The sequence below is a fragment of the Fundulus heteroclitus genome, chromosome 1 (assembly GCF_011125445.2).
Source record: "Fundulus heteroclitus isolate FHET01 chromosome 1, MU-UCD_Fhet_4.1, whole genome shotgun sequence".
In the NCBI taxonomy this organism is placed as follows: domain Eukaryota; kingdom Metazoa; phylum Chordata; class Actinopteri; order Cyprinodontiformes; family Fundulidae; genus Fundulus; species Fundulus heteroclitus.
Window position 1 is genome coordinate 37,133,926 of NC_046361.1, and position 27,166 is coordinate 37,161,091.

Below are 27,166 nucleotides of genomic sequence, written 5' to 3' on the forward strand. Positions count from 1 at the left end.
AAGTCGATCAGACTGTGCAGTGAAGACAGAGGATTTAAATGAAGCATAAGTCAGAGAAACAGGAAGTCAGGGGAATACCAGGATCACAGAGGAAGGCTGAGATGATCAAAAGCTAAAAGATTCAGGAGCAAAAGCCACAAAGGGACGGGTTCTAGAAAAATAAAAACCTAAATAAAAAATGAGAGCCTTGCTGTGATCAATAAATAAAACAGGAAGTAAGGTGTACATGGAAAACTCCTGCTCATAATTATAGAGATTATACTATACAGAAATCTGCTGCATCATTTTAGACGCTAACGCTTTTTAGTATTGTTGATTTTTTTTTTTTATTACTGCTGTATAAATATGTTTAAATACTTGAAAAACTCCATTGGAAGCATAAACTTTTACCAGGAAACAGAACAATCTTTCTGATAAATGTTCTGACTACCTGACGTTGGTCCAGTTTCTGCTCCTATGTGCTGTATTAAAATAAAATAAAGACTTGTCACTGGTGCTTTTAGGTCTGCAGAGGGAATGGGCTGAAGTCTCAGGAGAATGATTTGCATTTTAGAGCCAGACTTGAAGGTTTCTGAGGAAAATGTGGGTGAGATGGAGGTCTCCTTTGACAAATTGGGATTAGTTAAATTAATCCTCTGGACTGCTTATCCATCTTCCTCCATCCCCGAACAGCCCCACTCCCTTTCTCTCATCTATTGTTCTGGTTTCTTCCTTACTCTGTTCTTTCCATTTGTGCCCATTAAGGAGAGGTTGTTGTATTAAAGAAATTAAGGCATGCCCTGCTTAGTTTTTCTGCCTTCAATCACTCACTTCCTCTGGGAGTGAACGCATGTGTGCTGTTTGGTTTGTTGGAGTGCACATTAGCTCACATTAGAGACGGTTTTAAGCAGCTTATCTGTGTTTGAGACCTTAATCTGGTCAGAAACAACTAATCTAACTTCAGTGGCTTCAGTGGAGAGAATGCAGCATAGAGCACAAAGAACAGAGAGAAACACTCATCTTGTGTGAAACAAATATGTGACCTCTGATTTTTTTTTATTATTGTCATGTGACGACAAAAACAGAAGACGCTGTGTTGGTCACTGCTCTGCTCAACAGTTTCATCTCTCATCTGACAGCCGGCCAAATGGTGCACAATTATTTCCTGTGTTGCGCACGAACATGTTTAAATGTTCATGAGCGGCGTTAAGTTTTGGGGAAAACTACGTGCTTAATGATGCTGTTTTATACACAGCGAACTGCACATTCTGGGCTGAATGTCACGTAGAGAGATTCTTGCTTCATTCTTCAGTTGCGACATATCCTCTCAAAACCAGAAGCCGGAGGACATCTGTGTGTCTGGGAAGGTTGTGATGCGATGCAAACATATCCAACCTGATGGAGACTTACTACTGAGATTTCTCCTAATGCTTTAAAGCTCATATAACGTGAAGGCTCGCGCTCCAAACCATCCAAACGTTCAGATTACGCCAAGTTGATTCTGGGGACGAGGAACGAGCCTGAAGGTAAATGCATTCGTAACTTTTCTCTCCAATCATCGCAGAGGTGAGGTTGGTGAATAATGGCATGTCGGCATGTCAGCTGCAGTGCTAAAACAGTGTCAGACAGAGCCGGCCCAATGCACAACCAAACCAAGTTGCTGCTTAGGGCCCCCAAACCGGCAGGGGCCTCCCATAAACGCTTGGATTTGAACACTTACCACAGATCTTAAATGTGCATATTTGTTTTGTCGAGGTTGAGAGCGCTATTAAATGTGAGCTGACAGTTTCAGCAGAGATAAATTAAAATATTATTGCCTGTTTGGTATTTAAATTCCATATTTAAAGGGGTCATGACAATAAACGTACATTTTTCTGAGGTTTTGGGTGTGTAATACGATCTGTTTTTCACTGATGAGGCCGTGATGATCTCAAGAGCTCAGGGGTGGATCAGCTTTGTGTCTTTGCTCAAAAACGGTCAGATCAGAAAACAATTAGAGCACACCATCAATTACCCACAATTATAATGCAATTTAAAGTCAGGTATAGACTGTACGATATTTTCAATCGATTGTGAATAGCTTTTTTGTTATTGTTTTTGACAGATCGTCAGCATGTTAACATGAAACTTTGAATCTTTAATGAAAATTTAATTTCTTTCTCAAACACAGAAGATCCGCACCATGTTCTTAATGAATCAGAACATTACTTGAAAGCTGCATTTTGTCTTTCTGAGAATATCTTTTGTGTGAATTTTAAACTTATCTAAAACATTTACGTATGCAAGAAAGGAAATCTGTGACGTGTGAAATACTTGTTCACATTACTATTTCCTAGGAATGTGGATTAAAGAGAAGAATTGAGCCAATGTTAAGTGTGTTCACAATCAACAGAAGGTCACCACCGTCCCCCATATGCAGGTGTCCAGGTTAAGCAAATGCAATGAGACAAAGTCGATCAAATGTGATAAATGTAATTTAATTTAAATACCGGGGAATACAAGATTGTTTTCACTCAGGTGTTGAATGTGTTTGCAGTTTGTGAGGATAAATTAGTTTATAAACAATGTTTACATCAAAATTATATAAAAATTTAAAATAAATGCAATTAATAAGAGTAGAAATAAAAGTAATAGCACAAAAATACAAGATAGACTGCAAGATGAAGATAAAAATAAATAAACAATTATGACCAATATTAAAAAGCCAATGAAAAGCGGTGGGTCTTAAGAGCAGATTTAAAACTGCCTATTGAAGAGGATTTTCTGGAGTGCTTTTTCTAATTAAAAACGGCACATAATTTGGAAGCTGCAACAGCAAAAGCCCGATGTCCCCTGAGCTTCAGCCGGGTCCTGGGTGCCTCTAGCAACCGCTGGTCGGCTGATCTGAGGGACCGAGAGGGGTAGGGGGGGCAGTAGCTCATAGAAGCAGGGAGGGGGAAGACTATTTAAAGACTTTAAAACAGATACATTTTAATATGAGCTCTGAAATAGACAGGAAACCAGTGCAGAGGATAAAATGGGAGTAATACGCGTTCTCCTCCACGTTCAAGTTAAAAGCCGAGCAGCAGCGTTTTGCACCGACTGAAGGTGCGATAATGATGATTTACTCACCCCGAGGTGTAAAGGATTACCGGTATGAAACAAGAACATGGGTTACTGTGAAGATGCTTTTTATTTTAGCCAGATGCCTCAGGTGAAAGAAGGTGGATTTCACTACTAGACGATCTACACATCCGCTCTAAAATCACCATCTCTTTTAAAACCAGGGTTTGTGACGACAGGCTTCCTGTAATCTGCCAGACACGTCTTTACGAGAAGAAGACCCTCCAGTGACATTCAGACTAAAAATCATCACCTCAGTCTTATTATCATTAACTTTTTAGAAGTTAAAAGCCATCCATTTAAACCTTGCGTACAGTAGTCACCCGCCTTCAAGGGACACATAAACTTGATTATCATCTGCATAACAAAGAACTTCACTTTGAATGTCCTGAATAATCCCTTTCAGGAGATTTTGCAACTTTTTTAATCCAAGCATGTTTAGATTGATAATGTAGGCTGCAGAGAGCATGGTGAGGTTAGAAAATCACAAATACATTGAATTATTACTTTAAGAGGTCACTTAACTAGAATAACTCGTGATTCCAAACCAGATAACAAAAGTGTGTTTGTTCATTTGTCATCTAGTGTTGGGTGGTCCTTCCCTCTCACACATTTAGCACAGGGACGAGCTCCAGCCTCCCAGTTTGGATGCTGGGAGGAGATTTAGCATTTTCCTAAGGACTGTTGGGGTTTTTCTCTTTCCGTACAGTTTCAGGCTTGGCATCTCATAATTAACACATTTGCTTATTCGTTTTCGCACATCCAAGACGTGTTGATTTTCTTTCCATGACTGAAAAAGATGTGTGTTTTTGTTTTTAACCCATCACTACGGCTTTACGCCGCTGCAGAAAGACTGAGAACACGAAGGCTGAAGGGAAATATGTCAATAACAACAGTGCGTGTTTGTGTGGATGAGCGTGTGCGGGAAGAAGGAGAGGTGAGTGGATGCTGGGAGTGGCACTGGAGAGAGCAGGAGGATGAGGTGTGCTGAGATGGAGCGGGGGAGGGGAGAGCAGAGGGAGGGACGGCACGGGGGATGGGGGACAGATATACGGCTGTGTGATGCTGGAGTCGGTGGTTCCCATGGAGATGGGGGGACGACAGAAAGTGATGGGAGGGACTCACATATGCATGGAGGGACTATATTTTATGGTGCAAACTGACATCTTTGCCCTTTTGATTCATTGATACCTTCGCCCAGGGAAGGACGGAAGAGGACAGTGAGAGGAATACTGCGGAAGAATAAAAAAAAGGAGAGAAGGATATGAAGAAAAGGGGGTTTTCTAAATGAGGGATGAAGAAACACCATCTCCCGTCAGGGACTGGTGTAACTAGATACAGTGTGTGGTTGTTGAGAGAGAGAGAGAGAGAGAGAGAGAGAGAGAGAGAGAGAGAGAGAGAGAGAGAGAGAGAGAGAGAGAGAGAGAGAGAGACTATTTTTGGATGTGAATAAGTTCCTCTGGAAAAGTAGCATTTGCAGTTTCCTTAAATTTATTCCTGCAATTAACAAACTAACTGATCTCTGCTAATTTAACCAAACGTGAACAGAATCTGATGCTGTGTGTTATATGCTGGATGGATGGATGGATAGACGGATGGATGGATGGATGGACGGATGGACGGATGGATGGATGGATGGATGGATGGATGGATGGACGGATCGATGGATGGATGGATGGACAGATGGATGGATGGACGCACGGATGGACGCACGGATGGATGGATGGATGGATGGATGGACGGATGGATGGATGGATGCACGGATGGACGGATGGATGGATGGACGCAGGGATGGACGGATGGATGGATGGATGGATGGATGGATGGATGCACGGATGGATGGATGGATGGATGGATGGATGGATGGATGGATGGATGGATGGATGGATGGATGGATGGATGGATGGATGGACGCAGGGATGGACGGATGGATGGATGGATGGATGGATGCACGGATGGATGGATGGATGGATGATGGACAGATGGATGGATGATGGACAGATGGATAGATGGATGGATGGACTGAATTACAGTGGATTGGGTTCCATGTGGATCAATCTCTCTCTCTCTCTCTCTCTCTCTGTCTCTCTCTCTCTCTCTCTCTTTCTCTCTCTCTCTCTCGCTCTGATCAGTCGATCAAACCTTTTCCGCTAAAAGCAAGTTAGCCATAAAAAATAAATGAGGTTTAGTCCATCATGTCAGAAAGGACTGGTGCGCTACGTTTCTAGCCTTACAAACCAATGAGCTGACGTTGCCAACGACGCATTATTGCTCTATTATTTCAGAAAACCTATTCATCCCTAATAAGGACTTTATGGTCACGTCCTCCTGCCTGTGCTATTTCCAGCTTTGCCCTTCATTCACAACCACAAGCACATCCTAATGTGGACGATCTCTCTTCCCCCTATGTGTGCATGGGTCAGGGGCCGACTGCGGCCCACAGAGCTGGCAGGAGGTCACCGCAGGAAGCTGGAGAAGCTCCACAGGGGTGCTCAGATGGTCCAGACTCTGTGTTTAAGGACATAAAGGCATCAGTTTGGTGGTGAACAGAAAGAAGAAAGTCTTCTGGGTTGGAGTTATTTAGGTGTGTGCTGAGAAAGCAGGAAATCAAAATAAGAGAAAGCAAGAAATAATTCAGAAAAAAAAAAAAAAACACCGGAAGGAAAGCATCAGAGAAACTGTGTAGGACATGAGCCGTCAGGAATGAAAAATTGATCAGACAAAGTGGAGCCTGGACAAAGTCAATTAGCCGAACATGTTTTCCTACGGCGTTAGTCTGAGAAGACAGTGAGCGTCCTCCACGCGGCCTGCAGCAACACACATCCCCTGGCCAGGTGGCGTTCGGTACCCACAGTCCTGCATCTTCTGTTCTTTTCTACAGAGTTAAAAAGGCAGCGCACTATGGAAACCGCATCAGGCGGGGTCCTTGGCAGTTTGGAAGAATGCGCCTAATGGCTGCGTTCTTTGGCAACGCAAGGCCTCAGTCAGTCGTTCCCCCAACAAGGATGTACGGTTGTACTGGAACTGTAATTTTTGTAATTTCAATTACAATGGAAATTGTAGTTGACAATAAAGATTGATTGATTGATTGATTGATTGATTGATTGATTGATTGATTGATTGGTTGGTTGGTTGGTTGATTGATTGATTGATTGATTGATTGATTGATTGATTGATTGATTGATTGATTGATTGATTGATTGATTGATTGATTGAGAAGATTCAAAAAAGAGGGGCGCATTCCTCACCAAATGCTGAGATGTTCCTCTGCCTGACAGACGGACGATCACCGTTCCTCTTTGGTGTGTTTGTCGCAGATTTCAGTCCCACAGTCGAAGGTTGTGTCCGTGGCGGACAAATTAACTCTTGGCTTGCTGTAGGATGATTTGACAACGGCCAAACCACCGCAAACGGAAACAAGTCAAAGACGATTGGTGCAGATTTTAGGGAGATTAGAACAACGGGTGTTTCATAAAACTAAACTGAAAGCAACGCGCGGTTGTTTGTCAGGCAAGATGGAGGCCATTTGAGGTTCTCTACGTGTTTGAAAGAAGGAAATTTACCAAACTGATGAAGGAAAATGTTGGTTTTAAAGATGCGCTGCACACGTTGCCCAAAAATACACACAAAGTTACGCACAATAGTTGCATTCGTTGTATGCTGGGTATGCATGACGAGACTGACTGAGTGCATTGTGCAACTGGGTGGCATATTACCATATTAAAACCAAAATACTGCCTATAAGCATCCTATTATTCCACTTATTCTGCCATCACCTACTGCCTCTAGTGCTGTTTTCTAGACATGCTCTCTTCACACTGTCCCTTGTACCTCTAACATTATTTTTGACTCTTCAACACGATCAAAAAAAAAAAAAAATGACAAGGAAACAATCAGAGGGACGGCTTTGATAAATGTGTTGCTGTTGGCACCCTGAGAGCTAGTCCCCTTTCTCAGCGGGAACTTCTCCGCTCTCGGCTAAATCTAATAGACCCCATCTGGAGTGGGAAGCCACCCAGAGTGGCTCGCTGTTTATCCAGGAGCATGCCACCACTGATGACATATTTATGCATTCCTGTGCAATTGCTTTGCTTGTCGTGTCCAGAGAAGCAAATTGCAGACACACATGATGAGGACGTGCCTTTGTGTCTGCAGAGGTGTGTAATGGGGGGTTGTGGTCCAGAAGGGGCCGGATCATTGTGCAGCATTAACGCCTCATTTGAATATGAAAAGAACCGAGCTCTGAGACTGGAAGTCCCGTTTGTAAATTTCACATTTACACGATGTAAGGCTCAGAAACAAACGGGGATACAGTCGTAATATTCACTTTTATTCATGTTTTCACAAACTTTTTGCATCAACGTCTTTCTTTGTAGCCATATTGGTACTCCCTATTTCCCCCCAGTAACTAGGGAATATGTGCGCTACGCTTTTGTTTTCTCTTGTGTGATTATATATATATATATATATATATATACATATATATATATATATATATATATATAATTTGGGCTTGTTTATTTCTTTCTTATTTGTCTTTTTTAGAAATCAGTTACTCCATTGAAGCAATTTTTCAAAAGACAAATTCAAGAGTAACAGGAAACAGACTCTTAACAGCAATGCTGGAGACAAAGTAGCTCTTGTCACAAACTAAAGAAAAGCTTAAAATGGATTGATCAGACCTGGATGACTGAGAATCTTCACCAACTCTTTTCACAAAACACTTTTGGCCATTTTGGTCATTTTGGTTTTATTTTCTTAAAGCATCAAGGCAGCATTAGGGGAAGTTAAAGTCAACCCAACGCTGAGCCACCAAGTAAAGCAGTTTTAGCCCCACAAAGGTGATTCATGGAAGCCTAAGCCAGTTTTACCAGGGTTTGGAAAAATAACTTTGTAGCATTTCTGATGATTCATGAAGAGCCCATGGTAGAAAGAAGACTTTGTGAAACTGTTTAGTAAAAGAGGCGGGCGTGTTTTCTGGTGCTTCTGGTCAAAATAATATTTTTTTTTTCTAATTCAGAGGCAGAAGGGTTTATCTCTTAGACGTGTTCTTGTCATTGAATGACCTTGTTTGTTCCTGGTTTTAGAGGCAGACGTTATCAGGCGCTCCCTCGTTAACCCATTAACTCACACTCACTTAATGCACACGCTGTTACACACCAATTAGCATATTGAGGGTAATGTGGGTGTTCCATGTCTTACCCAAGGACACTTTGACGTCTGGCAGGTTGGAGATCAATTATGTGAAATTCAACCCTATACACGGCCAAGAAAACATAAAAAAAACACCCTGACGGATCCCCACAAACCAGCTTTACCATTGAAGTAATTATCTTTTACTAAAGTCCCGTTTAAAACATCTTAATCTGTTTTCGTATTTTCCAGGAAATGCAATTATTGGTAAATGTAATTAGAGAAAACGTTGACTGAAGGAACATGCTCATTAGAAACATCATCTATGAACAGGGAGAAATCTTTATTGGACTGCAAAATTCAAGAAAGGAACACTTAATGCCAGAACCAAGACATAATGCTGCATAACTTGTCTTAAAACAAGAGATTTTGCTGGCTGATTGGTGGTGGAAGTTAGTGTTTAATTATACAAGTCAAGGTTCTGCTTGGTTTCTGTGTCCAGATGTGGCAAATCCTGAAGACAAGCATGGTGTCATATTTACAGTATTTATGGGTCAGCCGCAAGATAACTTTCAAACAGATCCATCGAACATTTTATGACGTATTGTCTCTGTTTCTGGTGCCACCTTTGGAGATTGGAGAAGATGTCCATCATTGGGTACGTTACGGGCCTCAACAAGGCCAGTAGACACGTTCTGCAAATATCTCCTTCCTCTCAGGAAGCAACCAATGTTTTTACCCTCTGTCTGCATACCAGACACCCAATGAAGCAGTCTAACAACAACAACAAAAAACAGGTTAATTCATGAGAAAAATATGTTTCCATTTTTCATTTTTGCTGGTTAGTGGGCAGTGAAGCTCACAGCCTAAAGAGGGCAGAAACCTTACTTTTGTGGGATCTGGTGTTCCAGTGCAAACCCAACCTTTTATTCAGTTTTACGCTGAATCCAGGATCCCGTGTTTCTGTCACGCACCAAAACAGCGGAAAGAAAAAAAAAACATTGCTGCCTCTGGTAAAGAAATGAAGAATGGCATCGGTAATTCCACTGTCATAACAGACAAAGATCATGATCTGTGACGGTCTGGGGGCGAGCAACATAAACCGTGTGGTGATAATTGCTGTTAGCCACAGTCGGCTGCACGTTAGGGGACGGTGCCGCACAGCCAGAAGATGCGGGGTTCAAATGCAAGCCAGGGCTTTAGGGCGGGGTTCGTGGGTTCCCTTCATGCATGCGTGGGTTCTCTCCGGTATTCAGCCTTCAAAATGCATCTAAATTGCCCCAAGGTGTGACTGTGTGCTGGAGATAGGCACCAGCCCCCCACACCTCCCACTGACACTGGATTAAGCAGGAATACCAAAACCAAGGGATGGATGTTTTTTATGCGACAAATGAGAAATAAAATAAAATAAAAAAACAGAACTGCAAAGCAGATGTTTGTGGCAACTTGGTGTTTTCATTATTATTATTTTTTTTACTTTATATTCATACATTGTTAAAAGTCTTCAATAAAAAGTAACTGGGAAGTCAACATTTATTATATTTCGTTAAAACCCATCCATCTGATGCCTTCTGCTTATCTGAGCTCAGGTCTCAGCATCTGAGAGAATTCAGCCGTTCCTCCAAGGCAAGGCAAATTTATTTGTATAGCACATTTCAGTACAAAGACAACGCAAAGTGCTTTACATGATTAAAATGTAGGAAAATAAAACAGAATAAAAGCAAGTTGGAATAAAATGTAGAAACAAAATAAAACACGGGGTAGGTTCCAGTAGGTTCTGGGTCTCCTTCCAGGGGGACACAGATACCCTGATCAGATTCCTGAAATGCCTCAAATTAATCTTTTATGGCGTCGATGAGCAGGAACTCTGTGTTAGGATCCCTCCAGATGACCGAGTTCCTCACCTCATTGCTCAAGTCCAAGTCCTGCTGCCAAATGGTGGAAGCTCATTAATGCCCCCTGTACTTGTTCTTTCTGATTTCTCACGTGTGTCACGAACACAGGTGAGAGTTTTTAGGTAGAAGGGCCGCTCAGTCAAGAGCTTCACCTTTTTGTTCAGTCATTTCTGCGCTACAAAAGACTAAAACCTTGACATTACTGATCAGTAAAAGGTGGCGAACTTTCCAAAAAAAGTCAAAAAACAAAACAACTGGACTTTTTTTTTTCCGAAATTTGAAAACGTTTCGCTTCCCATCCAGAAACTTGTCTCAATTCAAATGTCTGGAGTAATGTGGAGTTACTCACATTACCAAGCTTTAAATTATTGCCCAAAAAAGCCTTATTATGGCTTAGATAACATGCAAATTAAACCGAAACTGGTCCACCCCTTAGCAATAGGGAGTTGTTAGGGTCATTGTTGGCCTGGTTTACAGGGGAGATGTTGTGATCACCTGCAGTCTGGATGGGAAGCGAAACGACTTAAAATTTCGGGAAAAAACAGTCCATTTGTTTTGTTTTTTAACTTTTTTTGGAACGATTATGACCTGAATGACTGAGAATCTTCACAGCTGGTGCAAACTTTGCACAGATTAAAGTGACGTAGGCACCATCTTGGAAGGGGGTGGAGCTTAAAGGTGAGTGCCAGGCCCAGCAACCAGTTTCTACCTGGGCCCACCCTGTAGTCAGGGAGGAACAACTAGGTCGGTGTACCGACTGCGAGCAGAAAAGCCCAGAGAACTGCTCTGTTGGATATATAGACACGGTTTGGTCAGGGAGAGTCTGTTGCAGGTCCCTCTGTACTCCAGGTCCAGACAATCTATTAAGTTTAGAGGATCTTTGCCCTTGAAGGAGAAGAGCCTAGCACATATATCTAAAGACTAGTTTGTGAGGAAGTCTGACTTCTAACGAGCTGCTTCCTCTGCTCTCCATCCCTGTGAGTCCAATGCAACCATCAGACACGCTTGTGAGCGGCGGCTCTTCTCTTTCTGGTCAGAGCTCCTCTCGGCTGCTGGGAAAATTTTTGTGATTCGTTTGGACGTGTGGCCCCCGGGGATTTCCCCGCCAGGAACAAACTCTGAGCTCCTTAAACGTTTAACTGTTACCAGGTCCGCAGCCGCCTGATTTACTTCCTCTCTTCACCTTCTAGGATTTAACGGGTTGATTTCAGCAGCAACTAATGGTCAGCCCAGCTCAGTCTATTCTTTAAATCAATCAAATGTAATGATCTGATGAAGTTAAACGAAATTAAATCACTGATTTTTTGTGTCAACTTCAGACACTAGTGAGGACGTTCTGGCTTTTCCTTCAGTCAACCTTGGTTCTGCGGTCAACAGGACCGACAAGGAAATAACCACCCGTGTGTGTGTGTGTGTGTGTGTGTGTGTGTGTGTGTGTGTGTGTGTGTGTGTGTGTGTGTCGTGTGACTCATGAATAATGAAATCAGCTGAATTAAGGCCACATGGTCTTTAGGAGGGGGAAGGCAGGAGAACCTCTTTATTTTTTCATCTGCTTCGTCTGGTTCACTCACCGGAAGATAATTGCCCTCATCTTTCTTCCTCTCCCGCTCCTTCTCACCCTCGTTTGATCTCTCCATCCACCTTCACCGATTTTTATTCCTGCAGACGGGCATCTAGCAGTGAGTTAATTTCTTGCTCCGTTGTGTTCTGGGATTGCACCTGCACCTCTTTTGCTCCCTGATCCCAGCCCTGATTAGATTGCCCCACCCACTCCCCTCCCTTCCTGCCCTCTTCTTCCGGGCCTCCGCTGGGACTAGCGGCTGATTTGGTCCATCTGCTCTGCTGTCTAAAGCCTCTCGGGTCCACCGGAAGGGTTCAGACAGGTTCGGTTGTTTAGAAAGCGGAGTTGTTTAAGCATCGCAGTTATCTGCCATTTTTTTTGGCCCGGTTCTGTTCATTTATAGGCTGTAAAACTAGTTTAAAGCTTTTTTTTGGAATCTTCTAATTGAAATCAATCACAGTTAGCAGTAGCTCATAACCTCCTAATGCAACCCCACTTCAGAACACATGAAGGATCTTTTTAATGGCAGGGTTTGGCATAAATTACAGTCCTCATGAAGACAAATGTGTGTTACAGAGAGAGCGATGTGTGCTGGGTACAGGTTGCATAATAATAAGGCCCCACAGGGGTCTGTATAAGCCAGCTGTCACTCTCTCCTACCCAGTGTGTTTTAAAGACAAGCTTTGGCAAAAGGCTTTAGCCAAAAAAGCACTTAGACTGATACAATATGACATGTCCAATAATGTCCCTACTGACCTTATATCTTAATGCAATTAAAGCATAAACACCCTAAAGCTAAGGTGCATTCTTCTAGTAGATATGCTGCTTTCTGTTATCATTCATGAGATCTAAATAAAACTGGCAGATAAAGACGACCAATTTTTTACTAAATATCCTAATTTATAGCAAGATGCCCTTCATGAAAAGATTTAAAACTTTTTTTCTTTTTTAATCTCTCCCTTCTTTGTTGGCAGTAAACAATACAGCTCTCATTTTCCTGGGGTTTACAGGTAACCTTTGGGCGTCAGGCTGTATTAGTAGGTGATTTTTAACCTGGTACTGTTATTTAGAGGGACTTGTTTGAACATTAAGGTAGCTTTATAGTAGCTACAGGATATTTCCAGGGACTGGACTGTGTTATAACTCCAGTTTTCCCTGAAAGTGAGTTTTCCCTGTATGTTCTGGGGAGAATATGTACGTTATGGAAGATCACCTTTAGATAAAATACCCTGTAAGTTCCAGAAAGTAACACTTATCTTCCAAAAAGTGACCTGCAATTTCTCGGTTTTGCACAAGTAAATGTCCAGTAAATGTAAATGACTATAATATATATGATTATATCATAGCCTGGGCCCTAAAAGCTTCCTACAAGAAAAGTTTCACACAAATACATGTAAGTTTGAGGAAAGTACATTGTAATTTCTGGATAGTAACGTGTATGTTTGTGGAAAGTTACCTGCAGGAATTGCAAAGCTAAATTGTTACAAGTCCTCCTAAAAGGCAACCCAGTCCTTAAACACATCCTTTTATTTTAGGGAAGTAACCTGTAAGGTCCAGAAAAGTACCTTGTAGTTTCTTGACATAATGTTTGATGAGAGAAACCTGAACGTTCTGGTATAAATTAAATGCTAACATGTCTTCCTGTAATATACCCTATGAAGCAGATGTTCACGAGTGAACCTACAAAACAATGTAAGAACTTAAAAGTATCGGGTGTTTGAAAAGCACCTTGTACTTACCAAAAGTAACTTGTAAGTTTGGTCCAGGTAAACTAGATGGTTATATACTGTAAAACTTCCTGGTCCCTAAAAGTATGTAGTGACTACCTCAAATAACATGTAAGTGCTACAAAAGTACTCGGAAAATGTTGAAAAGTAACCTTTAAGTTTGAAGAAAGTAATCTGTAGCCTCTGTGTAGATAAAAAGCCACGAGTTACTGTATGATGTCCTCTAGTCACCAAAGATAACCTGTGAATTCTAGAAAAGCACTCTGGAAAATTAACCTGTAGGTTGGAAAAAGTTTGGAGAAAATTACACAAGACTTCATTTGTATAAGGAGATATTCTCTCCCATATCTATTATAACAAATGTTTTACAGGTGAATCTAATTCAACAAAGTCAATGAGAAGTTTTGAGAAAAAAAAAATATTTTGTTGGATGTTGTTTGCAAGAAAAAAATAAATACTTTGCACGTATTAATCACAAACCTCGAATTTGTTTGTTTTGTCATCAAAATAATCCAAATAAATTTGTTTTAGCTGAAAAATACAAATGTGAGCCAGCAGAGATCACTCATGGGGTTACTCAGGGCTCCCTTCTCAGACCATTTTCACTTCATGTTTTTCTAAATCATCTCAGTGTTGCTTTACTATAAGGCTCCCTGTATAGAGGCTTATAAATGGTTTGTATATGTTATAATTTAATCAGTAAACACTTTATAAATCATTAATAACTTTCTATTAGGCATTAATTAACTGACCAGTTTCTTGCCAAATCTATATTCGGCTCAAACGTTTCAAATTCTATATATACTTTAATTCTTGGTGTACACTTTACAATAAGGCTCCCTTACTGTTGTGGATGTTTATAATGCAGTGATATAGTGGAATATGACATGGTGCAGAATTATGTTTATGAATGTTTATTGATCTTACAGGGTCGTACTTTATACTGAAATATTCAGCATAGCAACTCTAGATCAAATATATAGATATTTTAGCCAAATGTATATTTGACTCACTATTTGGAAAAAAAAACTGTCTTTTGTCTGTTTTTTGTTTGTCTCTTTCTCCCCCTTTATTAAGCATAATAGTAACATTTTATAAAGTGTTTACCGATTAATCATATCTACAAACCATTTATAAGCTTCTATTAGGGGAGCCTTATTGTAAAGCGGTTACCAACATTTCCTACTGTGGCAATGCTGATGACAAACAGCTTCATATTTCTGAGTCACTACATGAGCTCAGTCCCTTCCAGTCACCGAGTGAGTCTGAAAAGAATATACATGAGTGGATGGGTTGGCATTTCCTCCAGTTTATTGCAGAAAAGACAGAAGTCATTGTTCATGGTCTCAAAAATGTTAACAAGGTTAGAGGTCGGCACTCAGCCCGAGCTGAGGGTAAAAATAACCATATGATCAACGTCAGTGGCATGTTAAGTAAAATTTAAACGTATATATCCATGTTATATGATTATTTAAAAAAAAAAGACCAAAAACCGCTTGATTATGATAAAATAAGGTTATATACACCAAGCCTCCTTCCTAATAATGTTTTGATGGTCCTCTTTGGGGATAAAAATAGCCCCAGAGCCGGGCGCGATTACCAGATATAAACAGACGTGACGCCATCTAGTGCCAGTATCACAGAACTATCATAATGCAAGTTTGCTTAATTAATAAATCAAAATTAAATAATACCGGACTGAGCCTGACTCTCTGCAATGCCTCATAGTAAAGCAGCAGCTCTGCGTGATGGAAGACCAGCCATTATTAATTAAATAAAACGATCTACAGCAACTTTAAGAGCCTCATATCAGAACATTTACTCATGTCAGTCAACTCTGCGTCACATCTGAGCCTCGGCAGGTTTAGCATCCGTTTCAGTGAGCACCAACGTTCAGGCTGTATTCCCAGAGACATTCCAGTCTTTTCACTCTTGGAATCATATTTGTTGTGTTTTTTTCACTAAATCTTGGACCTTTCTTCATTGTTTCGCTGGGAGATGCTAACTGCCGTTAGCCGCTTCCTTGTTTTTAACCCTTGCTGCGCATGTGCAGTACGTACTTCTGTTAAAATGGTTAAAAAAAAACACAAAAGGCTTTATTTCCTAACAAACTGAGCAAAAACAAAGCATAAAACACCAAAATACACCAGCAGGGAATGATAATCTCTCATAAAAACTTTGTATGCAGCCAGAGGGAGCTACTGACGTATAAATAAAAAAAAACATTAGATAACGTGTCTATGCACCTTTAAAATTATTTATACAGAGTAAAGAGTAATTCCCGACCAAAGAAACAAGAAATTTCACAACAATTAGAAATATATGGGTGTGAGAGGCAGTTCTTGTAAGGAAGCGCGGAAGAAATGAGTGTTTCTTATCGCCCCCTGACACGCCTACTGTCACGGGTCAGCGCCCAGTCAGCGTCCCAGAACAAAGGAGACGTTTAGGTGAACGGACATTCAGTGAGACAGAAACACTCAAGCTCTCCATCCCTCATTGTAATCTAATTTGTGGGGAAGATGTTTTCTGCCGCTCTGAACTGAGCTTGACTTTATCTTGATGACTTAATTCTTTTATCTTTTTTTTTTTTTTTTTACCACAACACACAGGGTCTCTTCAGTATTAATGGCCTCAACCAAAGATTTGACGATACAGGACTTCTTTACATATTCATGTTCATTGTTTTACATGCAGAAGCAGTTGCGCATTTTCTATGAGCTGTAATTGTTCATTTGAATATATTGTTTGTCTTGTTAAGATGAAATTAATGATCTCTCCTTTATGTCTGTCTTCTCCTGTCCCATGTGTCCTGGCCCCTCTTCCCCACTTATCCCTCCTTTGTTCTCTCGGTCATCCCCCCCCCAATGCTCCTCTCTCCCTCCTCCTTTCCTCTTATTTTTTTTTTCTTTCTCCAGTCGGCTGCAGAAGGAGGGATTGTGGAAGCGAGCAGCTTCAGGATCCTCAGTCCGGGACTCGCCTCACACCAAAGAGGCGAACGCTGCGCAGACCAAATTAAGGCGCGCTGCTGTTGACCCACCGCCGCCCTCCAGCGGGTCTCCCTGGAGAGTGTGTCTGGCCCGGTGCATAAACTGGGAGGGTCTGTGTTGTCCCATGTTGATGAGTGTGTGGGTGTTTTCTGTCACTTTTGATGGGACATTAAGAGATGTGCGTGTCACCGCGTCCGTGGATGGGCTGTAGGGGGCCATACTCCCCTCTTCTCCCCCTGATCCTCCTCCCTTTGTCCTTCCTGCTTGCCCAGGGAGCTATCAGCATCCCGGAACACTGTGAGTACTGCTCCGCGGCAAACGTCGTCCGGAAACACCGTCGGGAGGACAAAAAGTCGTTTTTTCCCAGAACGGTGTTTCCTTTACGCGGTTTTATGAAATCCAGTGGCGAAGCGTGACTCTCACAGTTTGTTTTTTTTCTTTACCCCAAAATAAAAAAAAACCCACCTCCACTTCTTTCCCTCCCCCCAGCGGCATGCCACACCCCCCGTCCCGCCCATCCATTGACACACAGAAACACAAAAAAGACACATTCAGAGCCTAGAGAAAGTATTCCCGCCCCTCATGTTTATGTCTCAATTCAACCAAAAACTCTCACGTAATTTATTGGGTTTTGTTTTATAGAATAGTGCATAATTGTGAAGTGGAAAGAAAAACGCGCATTCATTAAAAACGATACATTTAAAAAGAGTGTTGCGTAGTTGTATGTGCTCTGGACTTTGACTAGGCCATTTAAAACACATGAATAAGCCTCGGTCTAAAACATCCCATAATATCTCTGGCTGTTTATTCAGGGTGGCTGTCCTGCTGGAAGGTCACCCTCCGCCCTTGTCTCATGACTTCTGCAGCCTCCGTCAGGTTTTCTTCAAGAACTTCATGGATTTAGCTCCATCCGTGTTTGCTGTGTCCCCTATGTGGCTTCTGAGGGACCTCCTATGATTTTCTATCAACAGTGACAATCTTTTTACCACCCGGGTCCTCTAGCAGGAACAATTACTAGTTGTCCTGTCAGCAGATTGTCTCACCTGAGCTCTGGATCTCTGCAGCTCCTCCAGAGTTACCCTGGTCATCTTGGCTGCTTCTCTGCTTTCCCGTCCTGGTCTCTGTGATGGTGCTTGTTCTCTAAAGAACATCAGCTGCCTTGACAGAGAAGTTCCATTTACGCTGAGATTGACTTTTAAATAGGAGTTTAATCATAATCCACAAAATGGATTTGCACTGGGCTTTATTCAGGGGTACTAGAGTACACTCAGTGCACATGCATAGACAGCTTTTACAGATTCTACATCTTTTTTCTTCCACTTCACAGTTTCATGCTTTTTTGTGTCAGAAAATAAGGTTTGCAGTTGTAACGAGAGAAAAAAAATTCAGAAGAAGTCGACCTTTTCCAGGCTCTGCAGGTTAAAGCTGCAGTTTAACCTCTTTTTGTTCTCACTACAGCAGCACTCGTAACTTTACTAAGCTTCTTACTAAGTTTTGCAGTTTGTTTGCGATAAACTGACAACGCAAGCACACTGACACCCACACAGAGCAGCACATTTTAGTCTAATTTGTGGATACAGGCCCTGTTCAGAATTGGCATTCTCATTGGTTCTGGTTGGCCTAACTCAGGGGCTAACCCTAACCTGTGGCTCCAGAGCCGCATGTGTCTTTTCACACCTTCAGCTTTGGCTCTTACAAAATTAAAACCAAAAATGTGTGTGTTCGGGAATCGATCAATGTTTCTAAATGTAAAGGTAATTTAAAATTGCAAGCTTTAGGATGCATTTAGTTCTGCAATATATGCACAACATTTCCAGAAAGAAAGAAACTAATGGTGTATAGAACATTTTACTATAGATAAATGAAGTATCTTTTTGTCAGTAGGTTGAAAACAACTTGCTTTTTCATCATTTTGATGCCATTTGGTATAAAAAAATCTAATCTCTAATTGAACAAAATGTATTAAACCTAAACACAAAAATACTGTTGGTTAAATAATAACTGTTAATCTTTAATTTAAAAAAAATTTAAACAAATTTCCTATAGTATACTATAAAAACAAGCTCTTGTTTCAAAGAGATGTAACTTTTGTGGCTCTAAACAAAATTTGTTTAGCTGGACCGAGGGCAGAAATGGCTCTGCGGGTTGTAAAGGTTGCTGAACCTTCAGGAATAATGTTGGACACCTTTATTTGTGTGGATTTAGTGGCATGAAAGCCTGTTCTGAATGGGGCCAGGGTCCAGCTGTTTACCTCTTTGCTCACCTGGCTACAAGCTACAGCTTCACTGTGAAAGGTGCACCGTGGGCCACGAGGGCCACGGAGTCTGAACCATGTTAAACATGTCTGTTTCCTCTCTCTTCCTTCTTTAACGCTTTCCTGTGGACAAACAGATAGCATACCCACCTGTAAGTGATTTTCATTCTTCTATTAAATGTCTGTGATGGCTCTTTACTGCTGACAGGGACGAAAACATGTGCTATTGTCAAATAACACGAATATAGATAAATATAACCTGCATTTAAACAGGCATTGGCACCATTTTCATAATTTATGCGTTCAGTTTTCTTTGTACTGACAGTCATCCATGCATACAGTCTCTCTGCAAGCTTAGCTTCTGTCTGAAACTCCTTCCCACAAGCAGGCAGCTAAAACTGCAGTTTCTGTGACGCAGAAATGTCTGCACAATGTTCCATTCATGAGTCTTCTCATGCAAAAATGATGAAACAAAGATTAGTTTTCCAGCAGAGGCCCAGTCAGGGAAGCAAAACAGCCTTTTTCCACATTAAAAAAGCTTTGATCTTTTAAATATTGTAGCGATCTGAGGAACGCAATGCTATACCTGTGCTCACCTGCAAAAATAATGCGCTTAGCTCGAGAGACAGGATGATATCTGATAGAAGAATAAAAGGAGAGCGTTAAAAAAAAATGACGTTTTACTTCTGTTTTCACAGAGTAAAGGATTTGTAAAATACAAACTGTTTCTTATACAGATTATCTTCCAGTTTAAAATCATTCAGTGCAGGTTTGACTTTTTTAAGTGGGCCACATTTTAGTCAGGATCCCCTTTCATATGGTGGTGAAACCAACAACAGCCGAGAAAGCTTTGACAGATCGCAAACTTTGTTTTTAAATCTCTGTCTAGCGTTCAGGATTATCCGGTTTGGGTTCAACTAGTCTGCATATTTCCAGTTTTAAACTCCAGATCTCATTAAACCTGTTGTTTACATTCAGTACAAGTTAGTTTATAATGGTGACCATAGTGGGTTAGGGTCCATAACAATCTCCTTTTTATGCAAAACACACAATAAATCTGATTCTGTTGGTGATTCCAGGCAGAGTTATCAGGTGGAAGAATAACTGGTTAGGTTATAATTGGTTTAATTGAACATAGATTTCCTTTTATTTTGATGGGTGTTAATGTTTGTAGAAGACAGTTGCTATGGCTGTTCATAAAGTAATAAAAACAAAATTAAAATATAATATTAGTTAAAATAAAGATATAAACGAATGAACCGATGAATGAGAAGGAGACCAGTGGATCAGCGAGGCACTGAGGGGGGATGACTTGGAGTCAATGGTACAAATCAACAGATTGTGCACAAAAGAGGAGAATAATTTGTGACAGAAGAGTCGCTGGAAGGATGAAAGGTTTATGAGACGTAAAAGAGACCTTCAATAATGTATGGTTTGGAAACTTGGGTCTCACATGTCCAGATTTCTACAAGGTATGACAGAAAATGGCAGAATTAATCCGATTTAAATAACAGAGACGGATCAGTGTTGGAGACAAAGTGACTCAGCAACGTGACGGTTGGTATGACGGGGGACCTCTGAAGCTGAAAGGGCGAGGAGAAAGAATCATTTGCATTTTATTTCGAATGCATGTGAAAAATCACTCGTTTAGTTTTATTGGGGTGCTGATGTATATAAATAAAATTTATTTTACCATCACTGTTATTGCAGATGCATTGATTGGGGGTTAAGTTCTGCTTGCTTGTGTTTCCAGTGAAAACGCCTCCCAGGCTGACGGTGGTGCCCCAACCGATGACGGCCTTTTCTCTGGAGGACATCAATTTGGTCTGTGAGGCCACCGGCAACCCGACACCCCAGTGAGTACCGTGGGTTTGTGTGGGAGCGTGCACCACAGACGGGACAAATGTTGCCGTCTTGTTTGTCGCTCGTTTCCTCCCTCTGACATTTACGTTGGCATGGAAATAAATATGTTTTTAATAAAATCAGACTCGAACATTTTCCATCTCACTCTGTCATGTCTGATCACTTCCTCTTATTTCATTTGCTTTAGGACGTAATTTCATAATAAAAACGGCAAACATAAATCCCCCAATCAGATGAAGATTTACAGCTGACTCAGCTGTTAGCGTGCCTTTAATTAAGGGCCGGGTCGATGTACCAGGAAGAGCTTCTTGCTTATTTTACTGACATTTCACCGAACATTGATCAGAAAAATACTTCTCTCTGAAAAATGACTCCTGCCCCGCCCCAACCATTGCTTTGCTGGGACACGAAGACGGGCAAGCCCAGAAAAATACAGGGAAACTGATGTTTGATGCAGCTATTCTCTTCTGCAAAGGAAGTCAGCAGATCATTAAGCTGCTTTCCACGTTTCAAATGTGTTGCACGGCAGAAAAGCCAGTTGGCTTTGTCCGCATTCAAAAAAATGTCTTAGCTTGATCAAAAATAGGTGTTAGAAGACTTGAAGGGAAAATCTCAGACATCAAAACAGAAAAAAAGATGTCAAAGCAGCGTCTCTTCTTCGTCTTCTTTGGGCTTTTTCCTTTCAGAGGGTCGTCACAGCAACTCAAAATTTATAGCAGAATAAAACTAATCTCCAAAAGGCAGTATGTGTGTGCAGCAAAAGTCCCATTACTTCTAGTTAGATCCTGTCTCACATTTCAAAGACTTTTTTTGAATTTTGAACCGATAATGTAAATGTTCTGCTCTTTTAATGTCAGTGGCATAAGCCTTCCCAACACGTGCACATAAAACATGTGCATGTTTTTATCCTTGCCTGCAGTTCAGAGGTCAAACTCAGTTCAGCCTCATGTTACAGCAATTATAGCATTTAGTGATTCAGGATCGACGAGGAACATTCAACTTTGCAAGTCAGAAATTTAGCATCCACACTGGAGTCATCAATAACAGTGTTTTAACACTGGAGGGGGTGGGGTTACTGCAGTGGGGGGGCTTTTTGTCCAGTCAATTCAAGCCTCCTAAATGTGACAACAGCACCCCCTGCTGTTTGTTCTGTACCTTTGTTCAGTATGATGAATACTATTAATTAACTCCTAGAAACGCACAAATCTCAATGTAGCTAAAGTTTATCTTTAACAATGATGATATTAATGATTAATATTATTTTTGGCAATGTGAGGTTCACAGTTAAAAGTGATAAGTCAGGCTAAAAAACATTTTTATTGTTGTTAATATTACATGGTTAAAAAGTGTGGCAATGTTGAAACATGCTAGTTGTTAGAAACCGATTTCATGTTATAAATTATGCATTTTAAAAGGGATTGTGGGTAATCTGCAAAACGACAGCTTTAGTGCATTAAAACAGAAGACGATACAAGTTAGATTTATGACCCATTTAGTTGGGAGGGGGGGGGGCTGCAAAAGGGATGGTGCAACAGAAAACAATTGAGAACCACTGAGTTACACAGAGGAAAAATGATGGAGAACATCCCAGCTTTTGTTGGAATGATGTCTGTGTTTCATGTTAGTGTTGCACTCCTGCGTTAGAGCTCTGACAGCAATCTCCTCCTTCCGCCTTCAGGATCCGCTGGGTGAAGGACGGGGCCCAGTTCGGCACGGAACGGAAAGGGATCGGAAAAGTGAACCCCTCGGAGTACGGAGAAACGGTGACCCTGGAATCCTTTGCTGGCATCTACCAATGCTTCGCCTCCAATGACCTGGGGACCGCCATGACATCGGCTGTAAAAGTTATAGTTGAGCGTGAGTCACACGCAGAAACACACACCGTGACTTTAGACACAGACTAAAGCTTAGGAAGGTCGAATTTTTAACAGGTTCTGGTTCGTGTCACGAGACCCACCACATCTGTCTACGCTGTCATACACCCGGTTCTGCTCTCTCATCCCTTGTTGCTCTGGCAACCGTTTCCTAGGAACAGGTTCGTCACTCAGTCATGAGTTTGCGATATTGGTGGAGGGAGGTCCACGTTTTAACCCTCTGTGTCTCCTGGAGCAGTAAAATCAGAGCAGGAAAGTTGGATTTATTCATCTAGACCTTGATATGGTACTCTTTAAATAATCTGAGAGATCTGCAGATGTGTTTGTCTTGGATCCTGATGTTACAGTGATATTTGTCCATTCACAATCATCTCTTAATTGAGAGAGGATGCCAATTGCTCATTTATCACCCGTTCTAGTTTTAAAGAGCAAATAATTGTTTCTGGTTCTCTAGAAGTTTAACTTGCATTCATCTAAAGTCTACACAAGGAGGCTAAACTGAGCGTTTGATAAGCAAAGAAATAGAACTTCAGTGTTACATTTTAGAATTTTGTTCAACCTTAGTTTAAATCTCTCCAGTTAAAACATGACGAAAAACACCTGTGGGGTTCCACAAGGGTCCATCCTGGGTCCCCTCCTGTTCAACATCTACATGCTCCCTCTAGCTCAGATCATGAAAAATAACATCAGTTACCATAACTATGCAGACGACACACAGCTTTACATCACCATCACCAGGTGACTATGAACCAGTTCAAGCACTGAGTAAGTGCTTAGAAGAAACCAATGAATGGATGTGCCAAAATTTTCTTCAGTTGAATGAAAACAAAACTGAAGTAATAATTTTTGGACCAATAGAGGAAAGATCAAAAGTTAGCACACAGCTTCAGTCACTTCAGCTATTAACCACTGATCAGGTCCAAAATCTGGGAGTAGTGATGGACTCAGACCTGAACCTCCAAAAGCATCTAAAGACAATAATAAGGTGGGTTTTCTATCACCTTAAGAACATTTCCAGGATTAAAGGACTGATGTCTCAGCAGGATCTGGAAAAATTAATCTATGCGTTTATTTTTAGTAGAATTGATTACTGCAACGGTGTTTTCACAAGTCTGCCTAAAAAGTGGATCAGACAGCTGCAGCTGTTCCAGAAAGTTGCTGCCTGCGTCCTCACTAAGACTAAGAATGTAGAGAACATGGACCCGGTTCTAAAGTCCTTCCACTGGCTCCCTGGATCTCAGAGATTAGACTTTAAAATACTTCTGTTAGTCTATAAATCCCTGAATGGCTTAGCACCTAAATGCATCACAGACTTGTTATCAGTGCATCAACCCTCCAAACCACTAAGGTCGTCTGCAGCATAACTACAGAGATAGCTCAGGGTAACATGAGCCACTCTGACTAGAAGCTTTGTCAAAAAGGAAAGTTTTAAGCCTGGTCTTAAAAGTAGACGGGGTGTCTGCCTCACGGACCAAAACTGGGAGTTGGTTCCACAGGAGAGGAGCCTGATAGCTAAAGGATCTGCCTCCCATTCTACTTTTAGAGACTCTAGGAACCCCCAGTAGACCTGCAGTGTAAACAAATGACTCAGAAATATGGCACTCATTAGGGGGGGCGGGGGGAGCATCAACAGGGAGTAGTAGGAGAAACGAGTCAAGCGAGAAACATAGGTCAGTATATCCTTCAGCCAAGGAAAGAGCTTCTTACTCTTTAAGGTGTTGTTGATGTCCTTCCCTCTCTGCCTCAGGAGAATAATGTATTCTATCTACACACACACACACACACACACACACACACATACACACACACATATATATATTTATATATATATATATATATATATATATATATATATATATACATATATGTTTGTGCTGTTTTACCCTTATAGTACTCCATCTTTAAGAATATGCTCCAAAAATAGACAACCTCTCTCCAGAACCTCTGTGTCGTTTGCACTGTGCTGACTCAGCAAACATGTAGCTCCATATGTGATGTAGTCTCACTGGCCACCGACCAGCTGTTACATAATCACACTCTTTCTCTGGTAATGTGAAAACACACAAAAAAGATAGCAGAGTAAGTCCATGTCTTCTGGCACTGACCCATAAGCCACTTCCTAATGTTGCCCCCAATAGGTGAGGAAAAAACACACATCAGCACAAAATACCAATGCAAAGCCTCTACATGAACAAAATCTACAGACTTCTACAGTGAAAAGTACAAATCAATAATTTTCTGTTATTTAGGAGACATTGTCCAATGTTGTGCTTTGCTGCTTTTTGTTTCAGCCTATCCGATTGTAGGAAAAGAAATTGAAAAACTAGAAAAGACAGCGTTTGTAGGAGAGAGCTTCATCCTGCCCTGCAACCATCCAAACAGGTCCACTTCTCCTCGGTTCTACTGGCTGGGCACCGGTCAGTATTTCTTCCAGTTTGCTGTAATGGTTCTGATTTATAAAAATTTCTTTCTCAGAAGCTCAGTTTATGTTATCCTTGCTGAAACTGTGTTTCAGTCAAAATCTCAGATGAAAGTCAGCATAGTTTGGCATGAAGAGGAGTAATTTATCTACATATTGCAAAATAATGTTCAAAACTTTATGAGTAGTTTCTTTTCCACAGGGATTATTCACATTCCGCAAAATGAGAGAGTGATGATGGGCCAGAATGGAAAATTGTACTTCGCAAATCTTGTGGATTCCGACACCAGAAATGACTACAACTGCTATATTCAGTACGAACAAGCCAGGACTATTATCCATCGGGCTACTGCAAAACTCACCGTCCTGCCGAGTAAGTAAACACACACAGACACACACAGAACACTTTTCCTCTTGGTAAGAACAGCACAAGCCTAATTTCACAGACGTACCTGTGTGCACGGCATGCAATTAGCTTGACAGCAAGGATGGCAGTGCAGCTTTTCTGGTTAGTGCCAGAAGGGTTAAAGCTCTCAGGGGAATAAGTCTGGGAAACACTTCTCTAAATGGGATTTATCGCTCAGTATGACTCACTCCCTCTGGTAGCTTGTGCACATCTCCAGTATTTTAAGGTAGTTAAACATAGTGCATGTGGTGCTTTGGGAAACAAAAAAAGAGTGGCCAGGTAGAGACTGCCAGTTGAGCCGAATGCTGACACCCAGAATGTATGTCATGACTGGTTTCATTGTGTTCATTCATTTCTTATTACAAGGTGTTGAACAGCATAAAACCTAACCCTCTTTTGGTTGCCAGGTAATGATGTCGTTCGTGGAAGAAGACCACATATCCTCTACCCTGAAGGCCCCCACACCACAATGCTGGCCTTCAGGGGCAAAGAGCTCATCCTCGAATGTATCCCCAAAGGCCTGTAAGAATCTCAGCATGGCTTTGTTAAAGTGTGTGTCCAGTGTTGTTGAAGACGACGTTTCCTGAAGATTTTCTCCCAGATTTTTCATTCTTTTAATAATCTCAGATGTGGTTGCAATGGTAAGGGGTACAGGAAGGAGACACTCACCCAAACTGTGTAGCTTATCCTGGTGGATCCTGGAGGCTCAGACCTGTTCCTGGGTCTGCCTCCTGCAGGGCGTGCCTAAAAAACCTCCAAAAGATACAATATCAGGTCCTTTCCATTTAAAACCAACAAGAAGATAATAAGGAGCAGCCTTGATAGAGTACAATCTATACTTGTATGGATACTTTTTTTTCGAAAAGTAACTCACAAATTCCTTGAGGGGTTCATCAGTAACTCTGCTCTAGCATCACAAAACACAGGAACCCTGGCCAGGTAGAAGGTTTAGATAAAGCAAAAATTTTAGATAGCTCAGAAAGCTCTACTTCTTCTAAACAGTTCAAACACTGCGCAGGTTCTAAAGATTCCTCCAACGCTGCCTCACTTACTGAGGACGAGGTAATCATGTTTGGAAGGATGCCAATTATTTTATTTTTAATGGAATCAATTTTATTTATGAAGAATCCCATAAAGTCGTTACTGCTAAGAGCTAAGGGAACGGATGGATCAATGGAGCTATGATAAGAGAAACCTAGGATTATTTTTATTTTCCTCTATTAATGATGAAAAATATGCTGCTCTAATTCTGCAAAGGTTCTTTTTATTCAATTCAATTTTATTTATATAGCGCCAATTCATGAAACATGTCATCTCGAGGCACTTTACAAAGTCAAGTTCAATCATATTATACAGATTGGTCAAAAAGAAATACTATATAAGGGAACCAGTTGATTGCATCAAAGTCCCGACAAGCAGCATTCTCTCCTGGAGAAGTGTAGAGCCACAGGGAGAGTCGTCTGCATTGTCCATGGCTTTGCAGCAATCCCTCATACTGAGCAAGCCTGAAGCGACAGTGGGAAGAAAAACTCCCCATTAACAGGAAGGAAAACCTCCGGCAGAACCGGGCTCAGCATGAACGGTCATCTGCCTCGACCGACTGGGGGTTACAGAAGACAGAGCAGAGACACAACAAGAGAGACAAAAAAGCACAGAAGCACACATTGTTCCAGTAATCTGTTCTATATTAGATGGTAATAGCGGGTGAGCCGTCTTCTCTGGATGATGTCACAGTTAACAGAACGCCAGACCAGGTGTACCTACTATGAAGAAAAAAGAGAGAGAACAGAAAGTTACAAGCAGAAATGACAACACGCAATGCATAATTGAAGAACAGTAGAACTCTATAGATTGAGAAAAATAGATCCTGATGTCCTCCAGTAGCCTAAGCCTATAGCAGCACAACCCCATAGGCAGCTCAGGGCAATATAAGCCACTCTAGTTATAAGCTTTGTTAAAAAGGAAA

The 27,166-nt window shown here is 41.3% G+C and overlaps 1 protein-coding gene across 1 annotated transcript in view; it reads left to right on the forward strand.

The window, feature by feature from the left end:
• LOC105922312 (neural cell adhesion molecule L1.1) overlaps positions 1-27,166 on the forward strand; it is a 62,669-nt gene that overhangs the window by 6,930 nt on the left and 28,573 nt on the right. The window contains exons 2-8 of the mRNA XM_036142254.1: positions 16,313-16,681; positions 18,776-18,790; positions 20,392-20,494; positions 22,180-22,358; positions 24,667-24,792; positions 24,997-25,167; positions 25,608-25,722. Of these exons, the coding sequence (XP_035998147.1) occupies positions 16,561-16,681; positions 18,776-18,790; positions 20,392-20,494; positions 22,180-22,358; positions 24,667-24,792; positions 24,997-25,167; positions 25,608-25,722 (830 nt within the window). The 5' untranslated portion in view covers positions 16,313-16,560. The remainder of the gene's footprint in view (positions 1-16,312; positions 16,682-18,775; positions 18,791-20,391; positions 20,495-22,179; positions 22,359-24,666; positions 24,793-24,996; positions 25,168-25,607; positions 25,723-27,166) is intronic.